This window comes from Coptis chinensis, chromosome 2 (assembly GCF_015680905.1).
Source record: "Coptis chinensis isolate HL-2020 chromosome 2, ASM1568090v1, whole genome shotgun sequence".
NCBI classification, from domain to species: domain Eukaryota; kingdom Viridiplantae; phylum Streptophyta; class Magnoliopsida; order Ranunculales; family Ranunculaceae; genus Coptis; species Coptis chinensis.
In genome coordinates this window covers 85103824-85116785 of record NC_141457.1, presented here as the reverse complement: position 1 = coordinate 85116785, position 12962 = coordinate 85103824, and the positions used below count along the sequence as shown (strand labels likewise).

General features: G+C 38.5%; 1 protein-coding gene across 2 annotated transcripts; it reads left to right on the top strand.

The window, feature by feature from the left end:
* The first annotated feature begins 6 nt into the window (after positions 1-6).
* SWP (RNA polymerase II transcription mediator) lies at positions 7-11754 on the top strand. Of its 2 annotated transcripts, XR_015211808.1 has the most exons (9): positions 7-382; positions 475-1554; positions 3413-3510; positions 4367-4541; positions 5399-6359; positions 6468-7471; positions 8115-9175; positions 10361-11259; positions 11413-11754. XR_015211808.1 is itself a non-coding variant. In XM_086590314.1 (8 exons), the coding sequence occupies exons 1-8, from the start codon at positions 161-163 to the stop codon at positions 11154-11156; spliced, it is 5397 nt and encodes a 1798-aa protein (XP_086446440.1). In that variant the 5' UTR covers positions 7-160; the 3' UTR covers positions 11157-11754. The 2 variants fall into 2 exon arrangements, 1 of the variants encoding a protein (XP_086446440.1); XM_086590314.1 differs by having other exon boundaries at positions 10361-11754.
* The last annotated feature ends 1208 nt before the right edge of the window (positions 11755-12962 follow it).

Genomic DNA, 12962 nt, shown 5'->3' with positions numbered 1-12962 from the left:
AAGCCTCATAACCTTAAAAAAAGAAATTTCCCTCTCCTCATTCGCTCTAAGCCTCTAACATGAAAATTTCCATTTCCTCAAAAGTTTCAATCTTTCTCACACTTTATTAAAATAATAATAATAAAAACTTATTATTGTTCAGTAAAAAAAAAAAAAAAAAATGGCGGGGGAACTATTAGGGCAAGAAACGGTGGAATTTTCAACATTAGTACGAAGAGCAGCGGAAGATTCATTTCTATCGCTGAAAGAATTAGTAGAGAAATCTGGTAAAGAACAACAATTACAATCTGATACTGAAAAGAAGATTAGTCTTCTTAAATATATTCAGAAAACTCGTCAACGTATGCTCAGGCTTCACGTTCTTGCTAAATGGTGCAAACAGGTATTATTATTTTTTCTCTGGACTTTTCAACTACCATTTTTGCTGTTTCATCTTTACAATCTTGACTTGCATCCGATATTTTGGTTTTGAAGGTCCCAGTTGTTCAGTATTGCCAACAGCTTGCATCTACACTCTCAAGTCATGATACATGCTTCACCCAGGCAGCAGATTCTTTGTTTTTTATGCATGAAGGATTACAACAAGCTCGTGCCCCCATTTATGATGTACCGTCTGCTATTGAAGTTCTCCTCACAGGATCATATGAGCGCCTGCCAAAATGTATTGAAGACCTGGGAATTCAAGGCAGTCTAACTGAGGATCAGCAAAAGCCGGCTCTAAAGAAGCTGGACACGCTGTTACGATCTAGACTGCTTGAAATTACACTCCCCAAAGAAATTTCTCAAGTCAAAGTTTGTGATGGTACTGTGCACTTACGTGTGAATGGGGAATTTAAACTTCTCCTTACACTTGGTTACAGGGGACATTTATCGATGTGGAGAATTTTGCATTTAGAGTTGCTTGTGGGTGAAAAGAGTGGACCTGTGAAGCTTGAAGAATCACGAAGGCATGCCCTTGGAGATGATCTGGAACGCAGAATGTCTGTCGCGGAAAACCCTTTTGTGGTGTTATATTCAATTCTTCACGAACTTTGTATTGCACTGGTTATGGATACTGTTGTAAGGCAAGTGCAGATTCTTCGACAAGGTAGATGGAGAGATGCAATTCGCTTTGAGCTTATTTCTGATGGTAGTGCAGGCCAAGGCGGGAATGCTGGATCTATGCAAATGAATCAAGATGGGGAAGCTGATTCAACTGGTCTAAAAACACCTGGTTTAAAAATCATATATTGGTTGGATTTTGAAAAGAATGTTGCAGGGTCTGATCCAGGATTATGCCCGTTTATAAAAATTGAACCTTGGCAAGATTTGCAGGTGAAGTGTCTCCATAGTACATTTGTTGTAGAGCCGCAAACTGGCAGGGAAGCAGAGTTTTCTCTCAATCAAAGTTGCATTGATGTTGAGAAGTTGCTTCTAAGAGCTATATCATGCAATAGATACACTCGTCTACTTGAAATCCTTAGGGAGATAAGGAAAATTGGCCAAATTTGTCAAACTATGGATGATGTTCTTCTCGAGTGCCATGAGGATAAAGCTGATTTGGAGATAAAAAAGGTTGGTCCATTAGATCAGATACTGTGTTCATGTTTTTCGTTTATTTTTTATATGCTAGTTGTCAATAGTGTAGTACCCGAGGTATGAGGTTTAAATGGCATGCATAATGAACTCTGTTCGGGGGAGGGGTTTGAAAAGAAACTTAAAACAAATAAAAGGAGGTCAAGAAATGGCGTTGGCAGACAAGGTTAATTAATACATTACATGAAATAAGCAATGGGAAAACAGGAAAATCGTTTCTTTTGTATAGGATCTCAGCATCACAAGATTGATTACAAGGAAGGTGCATAGGTTCTTATTTGTTTCTTCAAGATATATTTTAATTTTGGTTTTTGTACTTGTAGTTGATAGGCATCCCACACCATCTAAGGTCAAAATACCATTTTGTAAGAATTTGGGAGTTTGAAAATTACTCAAGATTAAGAATGTATCATAAACGAGTCTAAAGTTCAAAATGATACATATTAAATAAGAAATAGTGGCAAATCTTTTGCACTATTCAGTCCTCTGGCACATCCAAAGGGGATGTATTGTTACAATGTGTGGGCGCACACATTGAAAATGGTACATTCTATACCAGAAAACCTCTTTAAACAAAAAATACAGGAAAAATCAAACCAAATGTATGAATGAAACATAAAAGCTAACAGTATAAATCCAAAGCCATTAGTGATTTGTCATAGATAGCTTGGCGAGCAGTGTGCATAAGATTATTTTCGACCTCTCGTCTAGACTCAAAAGGAGTAATCTCTAAATTAACCGCAGAGAGTAGTGTTTCTTTTAGTAGTGGAGGACTGGAGGTGCTGAGCTAGAGCCAACGATATCCGGGTAGAATAATCTGGGGTGGGATAAAAGAAAGATAGTTGGCCATTTTCATGGGCAAGTGGCACTGGGTTTTGGAAGCTAATCAGAGAGGTTATAAGGCCTTTCTGAAGACTAACAACGAAGTCTCAAAATCCGGTTGGTCGGACAGTCGGGCAACTTAATAAACTCTGTACTGTGTGTCGGTATGATACGGGTGGTAATTCAGAATTTCCGATTGGGTGCTTGAAACTAGGGAGTGGGCTCATGTGGTGGTTTGTGCTGTGTTACATTATGGATAGAAGATAGGGAGGCAACTGTGAAAGTCTTTATTGCCTTTCTTTTCTGACAGATCGTGGATAAATTGATACATCATATGGGTTATCATTTAGGGACATCTCGTTCTATCTCTTGTTATCAGAGGGTTGTCAAAACTCAATTCTTTGTCAAAAGTTGTGGCTCTCTGGAGGGGGTTGGTGAAGAATTTCTTTATCTGTTGCAATGACAGTGAGTGGTGGGTTTAAACGGTTTAGTTTGGTTAAAGTAAAAAGTTTTACCCCTCTTGGTAGAGCTAGAGGATTAGAGTACCTGTCTGACAATCACGTGATATGACTGTTAGAATTATATGAGGTATCAGTCAAACCAGATTTACCTACTACATGTATGTAAATCTTTTTCCACATTGTCTTATTGTAGTACTTTGTTCATATCAGGCCTATGATGTAAATAGAACATTGAGAGAGGTTACTATGGATTTATTCCAGCAAGCTAAAAGGAATATACAGTGGAGAAGTCAGTTGTGTGTTTTTCACATGTGAGAACAATTGAACAGTTAAAAGTCTTAAACAACGAGTGCTACCTTGGATGATGTGCATGTTTAATCGGTATCTTCGTCCAGACGTTCATGGATGCATGCTGTATAGAACTGGGGTATCATCGCACTGTTTTTGTATCTCTTCTATTTGGTAGACAGCAGTGTTACAGAATCTGTTTCTTGGAAGCAAATGAGTATCTATCTTTTTCCTGAATGCCATTCTTATCCATTGTCTATTTGCAGGAAGATAACAAGTCCAATTCCAGAGAATATGGCGGGAATGAAGTACTGCGTGTGCGAGCATACAGCTCATCATATATTACCCTGGGCATCAATATCAGGTCTCTTTGCTATCCCCAATGATGATATTGTTTTTTTCTTTCCTCTACTTAATGCTGGTAATGTAATATTTCTTACTTTCTTCTTGAGAGTTGGATCTACATTCTAAGATTTTGCTGTGTGTTTATGTTATATCTTCTAGATCATGTAATGATCTCTTTAGTTATCCTTTTGTCTCAGACCCCTATCTGGTTTATTGCAAAATGGGAGCAGTTCTATATATTTTATTAAAGTGGAAGAGTTTAATAAGGTTCATAGGCAGATGGCTAACCATCCCTAAATTGTTCTTAGTGCTTTGTACTTTCTTACCTACAATTTTGCATTATTATTAGTTATCGATGCTTTCGAACGAGGAGTCTAGACAGCTTCTGTTTTTTCCTTCCTTTTGTATTATATGAGGTGTGGACGTATAGAGTTTAGACTCTTTGCTCAAAACAGTCAAAAGTAGACCGATACCATGGATTAAAGGCTGTATTGGAGATCATCTGGCCTCTATGGAGATTGTCATTACCCAAAAAAGAATGGAAAAAGAAAATTAAAATGCTCATTCAGACATTTCCAATAAATACTTTGTTCGAGTTTAGGAGTATCTAAAGGGTCTGCACTTTTTAATTTTCTCAATACATTTATGACAAGGTCAAGCAAATTGAGTGAGCTGATTTTTGTGATGATGACCTCTATCTTCAGAAATATGTCTTACTGCTCTTCATCAGACTGATGCTCATATCCATGGTTTTGTTTTGATGTGAAAATGGCCAATTTGCCTTTTGTTATGTAGTTTTTTTTTTTTATTTTTTGTATTCTCACATATATTCATCATTTATCTTGCAATACATAAATATGTCTTTGCAATTGCAGGAATGGGCGTTTTTCTCTTCAATCTTCTGGAAACGTTCTTTCTGCTCCCACGCTGTTAGAGTGTGAAGAAGCTTTAAACCAGGGTAGTATGACTGCAGCCGAAGTATTTATAAGCTTAAGAAGCAAGAGTATTTTGCGGTTATTTTCTTCAATTGGGAAGTTTCTGGGCTTGCAGGTAAAGTTGCTATATTTTTTTCTTCCAGCTACTATAAGCTAAAGAGAAATGAAGCCTAAACATTTAACGATTGGGTAAATATGTTGCTTTATGTTGAGGTGTTTAGTCCCACATAGGATTTGTAAACCCTTGCATAAAAGTATTTAAGTTGTTGGGTGTCTCCACTCATCACCAATTGGTTTTGAGTTGGATGCTGACAAAGTTTAGATGGTATCAAAGTAGGCTACTGTGTTAGGCCTAAAGGGCGTGTTGTTTACTCCAGGTCACCCAAGTATGCTTGTCCACATGTTAGGCTCAAGTATTGCCACACGTGAAGGGCGTGTTGAGATGTTAGTCTCAAGCCTTGAGTAAAAAAGTATGTAAGTTCCCGGGCGTCTCTACTCATTACCAATTGGTTTTCAATTGGATGCACCTTATTAACTACTTTAACCTAACATTTAAATTCAAACTTCACAATTTCTTTCGATTGGAGTCGGTGCTAGCTTTCTTTATGCTGCTTGGGCATACATTTTTCAAGGAATGCTTTTGGAATAGATTTTGTAGGTTCACAAGATAGACTGATTGTTTGTGTACACAATATAACATGTTGGGCAAGTTCTAAAAAGTTTAATTGCTCTTCGGTAAATGAGAGTATCATATGGGATAGCGATAGTAAGATTATGAACTTATGCAAGAACAAGAACAAATAATTCCTTATATCAAATGTCTAACGGACAGGCTGAATATGTTAGGGGGTTCACCTCCTTTATGACCATATGACTATTGCTCTTTGTTATTGTTTGTTATTCTGTGGAATGTGTGGCATAATTTGCACATTCATGGGTTCAGTTTAACACAGATATTCTTTATTATGTCAGGTGTATGAACAAGGATTAGCTGCCGTGAAGATACCTAAGGTTATTCTGAATGGCTCAGGTTTGTTGCTGATGGGATTCCCCCAATGCGGTAGTTCCTATTTTTTACTGATGCAGCTTGACAAGGACTTCAAACCACTCTTTTTGCTCTTGGAGACCCAGCAAGATCCTGGTGGAAAGTTCCACACAGATGAATCTAATCATGTACTACGCTTCAATAATATCGACATTGGTCAGATGCAAATGCTCGAGGATGAATTAAATCTGAGTCTTCTTGATTGGGAACAACTTATTTCTTCTTTGCCTAATGTTCTGGGCTCAAACCAAACCTCAGAGCATGGTCTTCTTCCTGAATTTGGTCTGGAAGCTTCTATGCAAACTGCTGCTGGATCATCTCAGTCTGTCTTTTCATCTGTGGTTGATGAAGTATTTGAGCTTGAGAAAGGAACAGTGGCATCTCCTTATCCGGTTCAGAGCCATTTGTCTTCATCATTCAGCTCATCTCCTGTTACGAACTTTGGCTCTGTTCAGATGAACTATCAAAAAATAAAAGGGTCCTTTGGTGGTCCACAATTGAGTAATTCATTGTATCCAGCAAACAATCTGAAGGGTTTTACTCAATCAAGCTCTGTCAATTCTCTCCCTTCTAGCCCTGGGAAGAGTTCCTCTCTCCAGAAGCTGTCATACTCAAAATCTGACCAGGATCTTTCTTCTCTTAGATCAACACATGCAGTTGAGGCTGGATCTGCGATGGATGAAGATCAGGTGCAGTTGCTTAATGAGTCTCCAAAAGATGTAGTTTCTGGGAGTCGATCCTCTCGACTGTTATCTCCACTCCGACCTAGTGGCTCTAGAGGAGCTGGCCCTAGTGCAAGACCAAATGAACTTGGAAGCCCACCTACTGGGAACATCATGGGATCTAACAGAGCAGGTGGATCTAACTCGTGGACTACTACTCCTGTGTGTAAGATTCCAGCTCTAAAGCTCTTGGTTTGATTTGTATGTATATGTTCTATGTGTTTGCTGAAGCTTTATGTTATTTCATTTGACTGGGCAAATGCTATCCTTTCAGGCCAGGTACCAGAGTTTGGACTTCCTCACAATTCAGGTTTTAACGTACTCAAGCATGATAAAGCTCCACCCAAGCGCTCTATTTCTGATGTGTTAAGTCTGGTTCCATCACTTGAAGGCGTAAAGGTCTGTAAGAGGAGGAAATTGTCAGAAACAGCTCTATATCATGCTCCTGTATCGCAAGTTGTCTCATCTGATGCGATTCGCAAAATGGAGGGCTATACTTATGGAAATCTTCTAGCTGAAGCAAATAAAGGCACTGCACCTTCCAATATATATGTTACAGCTCTTCTTCATGTTATTAGGCATTGCTCCCTTTGCATAAAACATGCTCGACTAACTAGCCAGATGGATGCTCTTGACATTCCATATGTCGAAGAAGTGGGTTTACGAGTACCATCGTCAAACTTATGGTTCCGACTACCATTTGCAAGAGAGGATTCATGGCAACATTTGTGCTTACGACTTGGAAGACCTGGAAGCATGTATTGGGATGTCAAAATAAACGACCAGTATTTTAGGGACTTGTGGGAGCTTCAAAAAGGAGATACCAATACTCCCTGGGGCTGCGGTGTTATTTTCGCGACTACATCTGATATAGATTCTCACATACGTTATGATCCAGATGGTGTAATTCTTAGTTATAGGTATGTTGAGGATGATAGTATTAAAAATATGGTGGCAGATTTACAGAGGCTTTTCAATGCACGGTTGTTCGCCCTAGGAATGCGGAAACTGCTTGGTGTAAGAGCCGAAGATAAGCCAGAAGAAGGTAGTGGAAATTTGGAGAATAAAATATGCACTGTATCCAAAGTTGCGAATGAGATTCCTGAAAAGATATCGGAACAGATGAGGAAAGCTTTCAGGATTGAAGCAGTTGGCCTTACGAGTTTGTGGTTTAGTTTTGGTCCTGGAATATTGGCTCGTTTTGTTGTTGAATGGGAATCAGGCAAAGAAGGATGTAAGATGCATGTCTCTCCGGACCAACTCTGGCCTCATACAAAGGTTTGTGCTTGTGGTCCACTGTGAATTGTATACTTAAAATTTTATAAGAATTCAATGATGCAATATAACTAGATTGCATTTCACTCGTCATTGTGATCGATAACCCATATAGGATATATGTACCTTTTCTTTATTATTCACACTAGGTTTTCATTTTTATGCCTAATAAAAATCAAGTTGCAAGTACAATGCTATATATGTATTATTTCAGCTAAACATGATCCAGACTTAATAAACATATTGACTAGTTTAAGTGTCAAGACGCTCTTGGACTTTGTGCATATCATGTAGTTGCTGAACTCTGACACAAGGTTCTTAATTGATTGTGAGAAAATATGCATAATTGGTTCCTGTGAACCTCTGTGCAATAGCCTTGAAAAAGCTTCTAAACCGTCTACCTGCTTTTATTTTAAAATTCTCTTTAAAGGTTTTGATTTTTGTTTCTAAATTGACTACATTGCTTATTACATTGAATTTTTCTTGATCAATAAATCTAATATGGTGGTGAAGAGTTCTTTGGATAGCTCTTATGTTATTTACATTCTTTGGATAGCTCTTATGTTATTTACATTCTTTGGATATCTCTTATGTTATTTACATTTTGTGGCTCCATTTTAATTCGTGTATTTATTTATTTTTGCAGTTTCTGGAAGATTTCATCAATGGAGCTGAGGTTGCATCTCTTTTGGACTGCATTCGTCTGACTGCAGGACCTCTACTTTCTCTTGCATCTGCTACTAGACCTGCACGGGCTGGTCCTGCTTCTGGATCCCCTACTGTAATGCCTGGACACTCTCCTCCTCCCAAGCAGAGTCCTTTTCTTCTGCCAAGTACTTCACCATCAAATGTTAATCAGACTGTGCTCACTGCCGTTGGGAGTTCTGTTGCAACTAGCGTTATGGGTCCACTTGGAAGTCATGCTCTTCATACTGCTGCAATGTTAGCTGCTTCAAGAGGTGGTCCTGGAGTAGTGCCTAGCTCGCTGTTGCCTATTGATGTCTCTGTTGTACTGCGTGGTCCCTATTGGATACGCATTATATACAGGAAAGACTTTGCAGTTGATATGCGCTGCTTTGCTGGAGATCATGTTTGGTTACAACCAGCAACACCGCCAAAGGAAGGGCGTACAGTTGGGGGCTCGTTGCCATGCCCACAGTTTCGGCCTTTTATTATGGAACATGTCGCTCAGGAATTGAATGGTCTAGAGCCTAATGTTGTTGGGGCTCAGCAGACAGTTGGACTTGTGAGTTTAAACACTGCCAATCCAAGTTTGGGTTCGCAGCTTGCGGTAGCCAGTGGAAACCGATCTACAATTGCTGGTGGAATATCCAGGCCAGCTTTATTACCTGGAAACCAGGTAAATGGTTTAAGCCGCATTGGAACTGGTCCAATGGCCTCCTCAAATTTAGGTACCGTCAGCTCTGTTTTGCCTTTACGTAGATCTCCCGGCCCTGTGAATCTGCGGGGAGAGCTGAACACAGCTTTCATCGGTCTTGGGGATGACGGGGGGTATGGTGGTGGATGGGTTCCACTTGTTGCTCTCAAGAAAGTGTTACGAGGAATTCTCAAGTATCTTGGAGTACTATGGCTTTTTGCACAATTGCCTGATCTTTTGAAGGAGATTCTTTCTTCTATTCTTAAAGATAATGAAGGCGCACTTTTAAATTTAGACCAGGAACAGCCAGCCCTCCGCTTCTTTGTGGGGTATTACTCTAAACTTTTTGTTGTCTTGCAAATGGTGGTGTAAATGCTGAAAAAGTCGTGCCACTCCTTTCTTTTTCATGACTTCCTTTTGGCATAACAAGATCTTTGTTTTTTGAGAATATTCTAACAAACTATTTCTAGAATTCTAGATATTAGCATGGTAATAGGGAAAGGAAATATGGACATCTTTGTGGACATCTCGCTCAATATATGGACTTAGACAACACGTTGGAGACCATCCCCAACTAAAATCAGCTAATTTGTAATTCGAAAATCTCCAACTTGGTCAAAAGATGTGAGATGGAATTTCAATAATTACCCTCTTTTGACCAACTTAGGTTCTTTCAAATGAGCTGCTTTTTTTTGGGCATGACCTCCATGATGGGACTATCATTTCCACCAAAAGTTTGCCCTCAATTCATTTCGCAAGTCAATTGCGTAAAAGCGAGATGTATGGAGAGATTTCTATAATTCTGTATTTGTCTTCACATGTTAAAAATATAAATTACCTATCTGTATGTCTTTCCTGGTGAATACTGAACAATAGCACCTTCAATGATCTAGGCTATGGTAGCACCGCCAAAATTGCTATGTACAACTAGGATGTCTAATTTTATATGGTATTCTGTGATTAAAGCATATGGAAGCCCCAGTAACCAGTAAGTATTTAAAATTAGTGGTTTAAACACTAAGGTAGAATAACCTGTGAAGATCTTGTTTATAACTTTATATTCAAGTAGTGTGATACCAGTCTAAAATTGGTTTCCAGCAAAGCTACTTGGAAACACTAGCCAATGGAAAGTAAGAGTAATAGTAATAATACTAATAATAAATTAATAGTAATAATAATAATAATAATAAGGATGATGATGATAATAGTATTATTATAAGTTAATAAGAACACTCGGACGGAAATAATTACACTTTAAGGATCTCATTAGAACAGTATTTATCAAAACTTGCATAAGACCAATCACTTGGTTTTAGTGTTTTCAACTTGCATAAGACTGCATTTGTGGATATTATATGCATATATGGGTAGTTAACTTGAGTGTTGTGATTGAATGCAGCCTGTTGCAATAGTATAAATTGCGGTCATAGAAAAAACAAGTGTTTGGCTGTCGCTCAATTTTTACTGCGTTTGAAATCCTCTTACTAATTCTTGTACCACCAATCTTTTTCCAGGGGATATGTTTTTGCAGTTAGTGTCCACAGAGTCCAGCTCCTGCTGCAAGTGTTAAGTGTGAAGCGTTTCCATCATCAACAGCAGCAACAAAACCAAGCTAGTGCTCAAGAAGAACTAGCTCATGCGGAGATATCTGAAATATGTGACTACTTCAGCCGTCGTGTTGCATCAGAGCCGTATGATGCTTCTAGAGTGGCATCTTTCATCACCCTACTTACTCTACCGATTTCAGTTCTTCGAGAGTTCCTGAAGTTGATAGCTTGGAAGAAAGGAATATCACAGGTTCAAAGTGGGGAATCGGCTCCATTACAAAAGCCTCGAATTGAATTGTGTCTTGAGAATCATTCTGGGATGACTATGGACGGAAACTCTGATAATGCATCTTCAAAGAGCAATATTCATTATGACAGACCTCAGAACTCAGTCGATTTTGCACTCACTGTTGTTCTAGATCCTGCTCACATACCTCACATAAATGCTGCCGGAGGTGCTGCTTGGTTACCTTATTGTGTCTCGGTGAGATTAAGATATTCATTTGGTGAGAATCCTCGGGTTAGTTTTCTTGGGATGGAGGGAAGCCATGGAGGACGGGCCTGTTGGTTGAGATTAGAAGACTGGGAGAAATGTAAACTTATGGTAACTCGAGCGGTGGTGGAGCGGACTGGCACTATGGCTGGAGATGTTAGTCAAGGGCGGTTGAGAACAGTTGCAGATGGTGTGCAAAGAACATTACAAGCGTACCTTCAAGGGACGAGGGATGGTAGTAATACTGCAGCAAGTTCTGGGGCAATGTGATTTGTGTTTTATTCTCAGATTTGCTCAAAAAACGCAGCGAATAAGCGTTATGCCACAATGTTGTCTTATTGGATTGGTTGAATCCATCGAAGAGCCAGAAATGGTGATATTCCGGGTTCCATTTAAATCATTCTCCTTAAGTAATGCATTGGTTGATTGGAGATTTACTCCCTGATGTTACAAATGATTCTTATTGGTAAGGGCCAGGAATTATCAGATAATGATGGACGGTTGATTTCCATTTTTTGAAAAGCAGGACGGTTGCAGGAGCATTGCAGTGTTTCTGGATTCTTATGCCCACTTAAAACTTGAGGGAAAGGGTGCATCAGACTACTCGTGTATGATAAAGATTGCGCAAGGGATTTATTTTCTATAGAAGTAATTGGAGGTGAAGACTCTTCGTTGTACAGGTCGCGTACGGGTTGGTTTAAGTTCGTAAAAAATTGTGTCTAGAATCAATTTATTATGTTTTTTTGTCTGAGGTGTGAACATGTACAGACTGTGAACTCCAGCCACTGCTACTGTCCTCTCATTCTTTAAGCTAGTCATTGAGCAATTGGACTCCTGCTTAGTTATAGACGCATCTTCTGTTCAGGCACAACGGTCCTGTCTGATGTCATCATCGCCCCTCCCCCCCCCTCTCTGGAGCTTCCATTTGCACCCAAGAACTTGATGATTGTGTACATTCTTGAATATTGTTCTATGTATCTAGATGAGACGTGTACACATTTGTTTCCTCATTTGCAAGCCTTAAATGGCTGGACCTAGATTTACAGGAGATGAACTTATCATTGTCATCTGACTTGGTTGTCTCAGATTCTTTCGTGTATGACCTTTTTGCTATTGCTTGTCAGAAATCTAGAGATTAATCAATGCCCTCAGGAATTCTTATCATACTAATTTTTTTTTTTTTTTTTTTTTTTTTTTTTTTTTTTTTTTATATGGTATATCATACAATTTTCTAGTGTTAGGGCACGTTGTGATAAATAATTAAGAGACTATTTGCTTCTTTTTTTTTTTTTTTTTTTTTCAGTGCTTAATTTTTTTCTGCAAATGCTTTCAACAGATGCTGAAAATTTGTATGTTAAAATCATCTATTAGTGGTTTAAATTTATTCTATTTGTTTTCAAATGTTTATTTATTTATTTTTTTCCTCTTTTCCCCTTCAAATGACCATACAGAAAATTGGAGGAAACTTGTTATCTGGCTGTACTATTTTTAGCGGATGAATGCTCTTTTAACATAAAAAAAATAGCTGCCGTTTGGGATTGAAAAACCATTGAGATGCAAGGTTATTTCGTAAAATGAATTTAGCCAAAGTTTGCTGAAATGTGTTATGACTTTTGGGAGATTGGTTGTCTCGACTAAGTTCCGAATCTGTGTGCCTTACGATTATGTTGGAATTTTAGATGTGTAAACTCAAATCGTTGGAAATTGTTGATTCATTTACAATTACAGTATTATTTTCTTTTAAATATTCAATTTACAATCGATGCTTTTGCGTCTCAATACAGCATTTACTGATTTTCAAAGCCAATAATCTAAATAAAAAGGCATCAAACAGTCCTGAGCTGACATTTTCTCTAAAGCACAGGACAACCAAGTGACCGACATCTATAAATTGTTCTTGTTTCAGGATGTAAATTATCAAACTCACGTGGTCTATGGGAAGATTTAGAGCGACAGCCAAGATTCCAAGCGAGAAATATTAAATTCACCCCTCATATTAGAATGTGACAGACAGCCCAACACCTATATTTTATATTTTGGTGAGTGCTGACCAAGACATTTATTTGGTTTGGGTAA

Coding starts and splice junctions, on each gene's coding strand:
- SWP (XM_086590314.1), top strand. CDS start 161: ATGGCGGGGGAACTATTAGGGCAAGAAACGGTGGAATTTTCAACATTA. Junction 383..474: donor TTGCTAAATGGTGCAAACAG/GTATTATTATTT, acceptor TTGGTTTTGAAG/GTCCCAGTTGTTCAGTATTG. Junction 4,542..5,398: donor GGAAGTTTCTGGGCTTGCAG/GTAAAGTTGCTA, acceptor TTATTATGTCAG/GTGTATGAACAAGGATTAGC.